The 7,537-nt window shown below is 57.1% G+C and overlaps 1 protein-coding gene across 2 annotated transcripts; it reads right to left on the bottom strand.

Moving 5' to 3' along the window:
- Positions 1 to 189: 189 nt before the first annotated feature.
- Positions 190 to 6,046, bottom strand: ANKRD23 (ankyrin repeat domain 23). Of its 2 annotated transcripts, XM_055329350.1 has the most exons (9): positions 5,690 to 6,046; positions 4,269 to 4,415; positions 4,000 to 4,128; positions 3,004 to 3,129; positions 2,639 to 2,737; positions 2,457 to 2,555; positions 2,231 to 2,329; positions 1,991 to 2,089; positions 190 to 1,901 (listed from the first exon to the last, which is right to left on the bottom strand). In XM_055329350.1, exons 1-9 carry the CDS (start codon positions 5,714 to 5,716, stop codon positions 1,806 to 1,808), a joined length of 921 nt encoding a protein of 306 aa, XP_055185325.1. In that variant the 5' UTR covers positions 5,717 to 6,046; the 3' UTR covers positions 190 to 1,805. The 2 variants fall into 2 exon arrangements, with proteins under 2 accessions (XP_055185325.1, XP_055185326.1); XM_055329351.1 differs by lacking the exon at positions 3,004 to 3,129.
- Positions 6,047 to 7,537: the final 1,491 nt, after the last annotated feature.

Below are 7,537 nucleotides of genomic sequence, written 5' to 3'. Positions count from 1 at the left end.
AGCAGAGAGATGCCTTGAGCACAAGAGCCAAGGGCCTGGACTCCCCACTCTGTAGCTGGCCTGGCTTGCTGTCAGGCCGGTACAGTTAACAGGTTGAGCTTTGCTGCTGAGGAAGACCAGGCCCTGGGACTATGGAACTGCCCCAACCTCCCACCACCGTGGCCTAGAAGGGACAACTAAGCTGTGATGGATAGTCAACCAGTTTTAATGAACAAAAAATATTGATGTGGATAAAAAGGTGTTTTTGACTGTCACATAAGGGTCCCCGTCTTCTAGATGGGGAGTCTTCTCCATGAACTTGAATTCCTGTTTCTCCTTATGGCTCCAGTGCCTGGTGAACTGTCAGCACAGTTCCCCACAGGGTAGGAGCTGTCAGTGGGAAAAGATGTGTGGCTCCTGGTGGGAGCTGTAGTCGCTTTGTCACATAGTAAGAATGGCCTTATGCTCGGCCTGAAAAGGTCACCAGTGTTAGGGTAGAAAAGAACTGCTGCAAAACGGATGTCCATCCAGGTACTTTGTACCTGAGGGAGGCTGATACCCTTCGTCTTAAAGCCCATCCCTCAGCCTGCGGTTCTTCATTTAGGGCAGAGTTCCTTAAAATTCACTTCCTGCCAGTTCAGGACCCAGGCCCGCCAGCAGTATGGGTCTCCGCCAATGCGACGTCAAACAGAAAAGGCAGTGGAAGGAAGGAACCTTGGTGAGGACTTGTGCGAACCTGGGTCCTAAATGTGCCACCCCTCAAGAGAGCAGGGGAGGCAGTAGGCAGTGCTTCCCCTCCGGGGCTAAGCCACTAGCTCCTTGGTGTCCCTCTGCGTGGTGGGGTGAAGCAGCAGAGCAGGTGCAGCTGTACGGTCCAGGCTGGGGCTCAAGCTCTAGTGCTAGGGTGACATCGCCTGAGGCAAAGTAGGGTTACGGGCCGCCACCCCAAAAGCTGGGTGGGCCACAAGCAATCCCCAGCTCCCAGGCATTTCACCCCTACAAAAAGCGCCACCAGCTGGCCAACTAGAGAGCAGCAGGCAGGCTGACCGAAGCCTTGGGCCAGTAGACACAAGATTTCCCTAAAACATCAGCTCTAGCTCCAGTCTTAGGGTTTCTGAGGCAACCAGGTTGGTACTGGACTTGGGCTGCAGGGGGCCTCAAACCTGTTGACTGCCCCCGCCCCCTTGCCCCTCAACTGCCAGACCCAACTCCAGAATCCCTAAGGCCAAAGCTGCCTGGAGCCACTCCACACCCTATCAGGGTTGCTACTGATAGGAATGGAATTCCCAGAGAAATCCCCTGCCCAAGGGCCTCGGCCAACTGCAGGAACTCCTGGATAGCAGCTGCTGGCCTCAGGCTGGATCACACACACACACACCCAGGGGAAACTGGTCCAGGGGCGGGCGGGGGGGGGGGGGGGGCACAGTCTCCCAGACTGAGCATCAGGGACACCAAGGACATCTAGCGCCCAGCCCTGGGCAGCTCCAGGCTTAGGGCTATTCAGTTTTGCTCTGTGCTGGAGTGCCACCCTCCTGCACAGTCCTCACCTGGCCCCCCTCTTCCCTGTGGTCCTGGGCAGCCTTCCCAAACCCACACCCTGGCAGGGAACAAGCCATCCCTGACACTTGGGCAGGGGTCTGCTTTATCCCACTGCCGGATGGTGCTGCTGTTCAGTCCTGGTGGGGTGGGCTGAGGAAGCAGCCCCCGGAGAGAGAGAGCTGAGGACAGGTGAGAACCTGAGGGGTGCGGGTGATGGTGAGGGCGTAAGGATGGGAGGTGAAAGGGATGGAATGGTGGCGGTGAAGTGACCCTACAGGGTGCTGTCATCAGGACCGGGTGCGGGGATGCCCGGCATGGGCCTGCAGTGCTTCCCGGATGCCCCGCTGCCAGTCCCGTGCCAGCTGTACCGGGGTCACCGAAGCCTGGGAACAAGGATACCAGATCAGTCCTCTCCTTCCTCCTTAGGGGCCACCCGCCCTCCTCAGACCAGGGGCCTCGGCCCTGCTCCTACCGCGTTCTGCACACCCAGCTTGGCTCCGTAGAGCAGCAGCACCTTCATGGCTTTGTAGTGGCCGTGCCGCACGGCCTCATGCAGAGCCGTGTCCCCTTCCTGTTGGGAAATGGGAGGTCATCCTCCTGAGCTCCCCGTCTCCAGGAGGGTCCAGTTGGCAGGTGCCTTCCCTAAGCTCAGGCTCCATCAGTCACTGTCCCCTGGCGGAGCTGACCCAAACCAAAAAGACTGAGCACCTACCTTGTCCTGGGCATCGAGGTGGGCTCCACAGGCGATGAGATGCTCCAGGCAGTCACAGTGTCTTGTGCGCACGGCCACGTGCAGCGGGGTGCTCCAGATCTGAGGGCGTGAAGGAGGGTCAGTGCCACCCTCACCTGGTGAGGCCTTATCCCAGCCCTGAGTGGCTGTGCTCTCTTCCTCCATCCCGGGCACTGCTCAACCGGCTTCTCTTCAGCGTTCCCCTCACCTTGTCCCGGGCGTTGACCTGGGCTCCCTGGTTTAGCAGCTGTTTGAGGATGTCCAGGTGTCCTCCACGGCAGGCCCAGAACACAGGTGTCCTGTCCAGCTGCAGAACAAGCATCAAGGCACTGGCGTGCTGTGGTGCTGCACAGGTGCCCGCCGGGAGGATGGGCCTGCCCCACTTCTCACCAGGTCACGAGCATCCACGGCAGCCCCCGCCTCTAACAGCCTGTTCACGAGCTGGCCGTGACCCTTCAGGCAGGCCCAGTGCAGGGCGGTGCGGTGCAGCTGGGGCGGAGACGGGCGATCAGCAGGCGGGAGCACGGCTGCCCCCTCGAGGCCCTGCCCTGGGTCCAACTCCCAGTACAGGTTCCCCGAACGGAAGTGCCTGGTCCCTCATCACACCCAGGGCCACGCACTCTGGGCTCAGGAGGCCCCACGGGGCTCCCACCCCATAAAAGAGGCAAGCGGTTTCCTAGGCCTGGCCTGGAACACACTGAAGATGGCTCCCCGGCAGCTCTGACACTGCAGTCTGGTTCCCCACCACTTGCTACCTTGTCATGGGCACTGGGGTCCCCTCCGTCTGTCAGGTACTTGTCAATCAGGGCCTCCTGGTTCTCGGCAGCTGCCTTCAGGAACATCTCCAGGTCCACAGGCTCCCACTGGGCCTGGGGCTGTGGCTGCGTAAGTCACAGGACAAGACCAAAGCACTTCCCCTAACTGTAGGCCCCTGGGCCGCCACCGCATCACCAGCCTAGCCAAGCGGCTCCCAAAGAGCCAGCCATGGACTAGCGTGTGGGGTGGTGGCTTATACAGACCATGGATTCTTGACCCCGCAGCACCCCCGAGATTCACGGAATAGGCACACGTAGTGCCCATGATGGGTTGCCATGGCCCTCCCCACAGAATGTGGCTGTATCCGGAAATAGGGCCACTGCGCCTGTAATTAGTTAGGATGACGTCACAGTGGAGTAAGTGGGCCTTAATCCTGAATGAAAGGGGACACGCGGGGCAGCCCGGGTGGCTCAGCAGTTTAGTGCCACCTTCGGTCCAGGGCCTGATCCTGCGGACCCGGGATCGAGTCCCGCATCGGGCTCCCTGCATGGAGCCTGCTTCTCCCTTTGCCTGGGTCTCTGCCTCTCTCTCTCATGAATAAATAAAATCTAAAAAAAAAAAAAAAAAGAAAGAAAGAAAGAAAGAGGACATGTGGACACAGCATGCCTGCAGGGAGAGTGCCACAGAGATCCAAGATCAGAATGAGGCCGCCACAAGCTAAGGAGCACCTAAGCTAGAAGAGGGCAGGCCTAGGCGCTCCCGTAGAGCCCTCAGAAGGAACGGACGCTGCCGGTACTTGGGGCTCAGACTTCCGGCCCCCAGAACTGGGAGCGTACACTGCTGTTTTTGAACCATGGGGTGTGGGGTCCCCAGCAAACAAATATGAGGGCTGTGGGGCCTCCTGAGTGGAGTCTGTGCAGCTCAGCAGCCCAAGCCCACCTGCGGGGCCAGGAAGCGCTTCCCCCAGCAACTCCAGCCCCCCACTTCTCACTCACCTTAGCCACGGGCTCAGGTGCCCTGGGGGGGACTCTCCGTTTCAGTCGCTTTTCTCTGCGTCTTTGAACCAAGTTCTCCAAGTCAGCCAGGGTCTCCAGATTCAGTCTGGAGCTGTTAAACCTCTCAACCTGGGGCACAGACCAGGCCACACCAGCCGTCAGCCACGGGCCTTGCCCTCGGGGGGACCCCAGCTGCCTGAGGTCCCCGCTGCTCAGAGCCTGCCCGCTCAGGTTTGGCACCCGCCACCCCCAGCCCCAGCCCCACTCACTTTCTTCTTCTTCTCTTCTTCCAGTTTCCACCGCTCCCGGGCCACAGCCTCTTGGGCTCCCAGCCTCCAGGCCCTGGGCCCGCCTCCAGGATCAGGAGCTCCCCGTCCACATCCCAACACTTTCCTTTCAACTCTGTCTCCACACACCTGTAGGAACGGGACATGGAGAAACACTCCGAAAAATGAGGAATCCTTAGAAAACACAGCTGTGCAGTATAGGATCCCTCCTGACAGAGATGAGTGTAGTGGAGCTCACAGTGGCCTGACCCTTCCCGAAGCTTCCTGGCGTTCTGCTGGCTCGCTCCCTGATGCCTGTGGCTCTCGGCTCTCACCCCCCAGAGTGTTGCCCAGGGCTCGAAGATAACCGCCGCCTACCTTGTCCTGTCAGCAGGACACAGGGTCAGGGCCATGACACCACATCTATTTATACTGCTGGGCTTGTGTCCAGGTATGCTCAGGACAGGTGACACCTCAGCTTCCCTACTGGGCTGTCATCTTTCCATTCCTATCAGATCACACCATACTGTCACCTGACCCCAAGCTCAGAAGGACAGAGATGCCTCCTGGGTAAAGTCTGAATTCCTAGGTTCAAATCTTGGCTCTTGTGAAGCTCTTTTTCTTCACCACTAGGATGGGGTAAAACTAGCACACAGCTCAAGGGGCTGAGGGGGAAACCGGGGCAGAACCCAGCACACAGTGATCTGTTCTTCCTCCCTGACCGCCAGGGGCTCGGGCTGGGGAGCACTGAGGAGAAGCATACGGGGGGGAGGGAAGCGGCTGTGATGACCGGATGACAGGATGGCAGGGCCCCGGGCGTCTAGCCCTGGAGAACGAACTACATTCTCTTCTAAAGCAAATGCTGGCCCTGCAACCGGCTCCCGGAGAGGCCGTCCCGGGCCGGGTTAGCGGAGGCGCCGGCCCACAGTGGGGCTCCCGTGCCCCCCTGCACCCAAACTGCCACCCCAAGTCTCACTGGTAGGCCGTTTCTCTCACTGCCCGGAACTCCAGAGCACCCTCCTTCCTGCCCCCCGACCAAGGGCGGAGGCCTGGCTGCCCTCCGCACCGTTTCCAGAGCATCGGCTGTCACAGTAGCTGAGCCCACGCACCCCGCGGCTACATCCGTGTCCTCTGCGGTAGCCTGCCATCTCCTGTTCCTCTTGCCATTACAGTCCCCAGCAAGAGTCACTAACTCAAGGGTTGTCAGCCGACACCGGCACTCGATGTCTTCCCATTGCTCCCCTCTCACTGCCTCACGGAGCTGGATGGACACCCCGGAAAACCACCACAGGTTTCTGCCCCTAAACCAATCCTCCAGCCACAGATAGCAGCCGCCTGCCCCCCTCTAGCTGGACCTCCTGCTGAGGCAGCCTGGGGACACCTAGACAGTGACCTGCCTCCCACCCTCCGCCCCATGTCCTTACCAACTGCTGGATGCTGATGGTGTCCATGGTCCCCCTGCTCTCCACGCCCCAGTCAGAGGAGCTGAGCTGCTCAGCCCTTTTATAGGAGAGCTGCGTCCTCGGGGAGGGCAGGCCAGATAGCTCAGTGGTTCTGTAACACTCACCAAAATACCAGCGTGGGCGTGCAGCCCGCTGAACACAGCAGGAGCCGCTCTGGGCTGAGTCAGGTGCATCCTCAGACACCCACTCTCCTGCACCTGTGCCATCCCTTACACCTGCTCAGGGGTAATCCAACCAATAGACATGTGGTCGGGGGTGCCTGGGCCACTAGAAAAAGAGTTGAGTGTGAACCTCCATGTTGCCACAGGTCCAGCTGCCTGAGACCCTGAAAGACCCAGCCAGCCTGTCCTAAGCCAAAGGAGGCCAGAATCCTAGAGACGACCTCGGGAAGGACAGACCCAAAAGGCTGACCGCCGCGTCAGGAATCTGCAAGGCACCTACAGGAGGAAACCAGGCTTCAAACGACTTCCCCACTCCCAGTTTCAAGGCTGCCATCCTTACTTTTACTAGTTTCCTTTCCCAGGTACCCACCCCCCCAACCCCAGCTTCTCCCTTGCCACTCCGAGAGCCAGTGCATTACACCACATGACAGCCAGGAACCGAGCACAGCCTGTCATCGGCACCTCCTACCTCTTGAAAAACATTCCACACTCCACACATCCAGATCCCCTACCCGATGCTCTGCTGGGCCGGGAGCATGCCTTTCCACGGGGGAGCTGGCCTGAGATCCACTCCAAGTATGGAATGTTAGCCATTAATCTAGTCACAGAGCAACCTGTCTCAAGTCACCAAACTTCCTAATTTAAGATGCCCAGCATGCCCTTCACCCAGCTGTGCCTTGAATTCTGACTTGACCTTTGAAAGGAAATCTGATAGTAAATCAGGCTCCAGAATTGGAGCTGCATGAACAGGGATGACCAGAACAAGAGGGAGGGAGAACTACAGGTCAAGGACAGCCCAAGGCCCCAAAGAGCTGAGAATGGTGGCTCACAGCTGGCTTCTCAGTAAATGTGTCCAAGTTTTGAGACTCCGGACCCAGAGCTTTTTAAGGAAATCCAGTCCTTATGTGTTAGGGGTTTTTGTCAAAGTTAATTTCTTGCCTTAGGTTATGAAGAGGGAAAGCTGCCTAGACTAGAGTGAAGGGAAATAAGACAAGACAGACTTAACTCTGGTCCACGGTCTGCCACTGACTCTAGAACTCCTCTCCCTCAACATTCGAGGATAAGGCATTTTGCATCAACAGAAATTCTCACCAGAAAACTAGCTTCTTCCACGTGAAATTGGTATTAATTCTTACAGAAAGATTACTGCCAGTAAAAACTCAAACAACAAAGCTCACAACGCACTTGACAAACCACTCTCACATCAGAAGAGAGGACACCGCGACACCACAGATACCAGCGTAATACATATCCTTCCCACGTTTTCCCTGTATTGTGTATGTATACATGTGTTTCTACAGACATGTTGTAAGAGGCATCATACTGGGATCGCAACTCAGTGCGCTTTCCATGTTAGCCTGCACTGCATGCCGATGACACGTGTACCAGAATTTCATCATTTCCCTAGCCAGGAGCATTTAGCTTATCTCCTTTCTTCCTATATTTTTTACATTACTGCACATGCTCCAATGCACAACTCTGTAGATGTCTCAGTAAGTAAATATATTTTTATATGTGGATATTTCTCTAGGTAGCTACAAAGAAATAAAATTACTGGCCCTGCTCATTTAAATTTTAATATTGTCAAACTCCTGTCTATGATGGATTATCAATTTCCATGAACAGATACTAACAAAGTGATGTTAAG

This window comes from Nyctereutes procyonoides, unplaced genomic scaffold, assembly GCF_905146905.1.
Source record: "Nyctereutes procyonoides isolate TBG_1078 unplaced genomic scaffold, NYPRO_anot_genome, whole genome shotgun sequence".
Taxonomy (NCBI): domain Eukaryota; kingdom Metazoa; phylum Chordata; class Mammalia; order Carnivora; family Canidae; genus Nyctereutes; species Nyctereutes procyonoides.
The sequence above is the reverse complement of the archived record's forward strand: the minus strand, read 5'-3'. Positions and strand labels throughout refer to the sequence as shown.

What these genes read in the sequence shown, in the direction of transcription:
- ANKRD23 (XM_055329350.1), bottom strand. Translation starts at nt 5,716, where the DNA reads ATGGACACCATCAGCATCCAGCAGTTG. An exon ending in AAGAAGAGAAGAAGAAGAAA is followed by an intron (nt 4,129 to 4,268) that starts GTGAGTGGGGCT and finishes TCTGTGCCCCAG; the next exon opens with GTTGAGAGGTTTAACAGCTC. An exon ending in CACCTGAGCCCGTGGCTAAG is followed by an intron (nt 3,130 to 3,999) that starts GTGAGTGAGAAG and finishes TGACTTACGCAG; the next exon opens with CCACAGCCCCAGGCCCAGTG.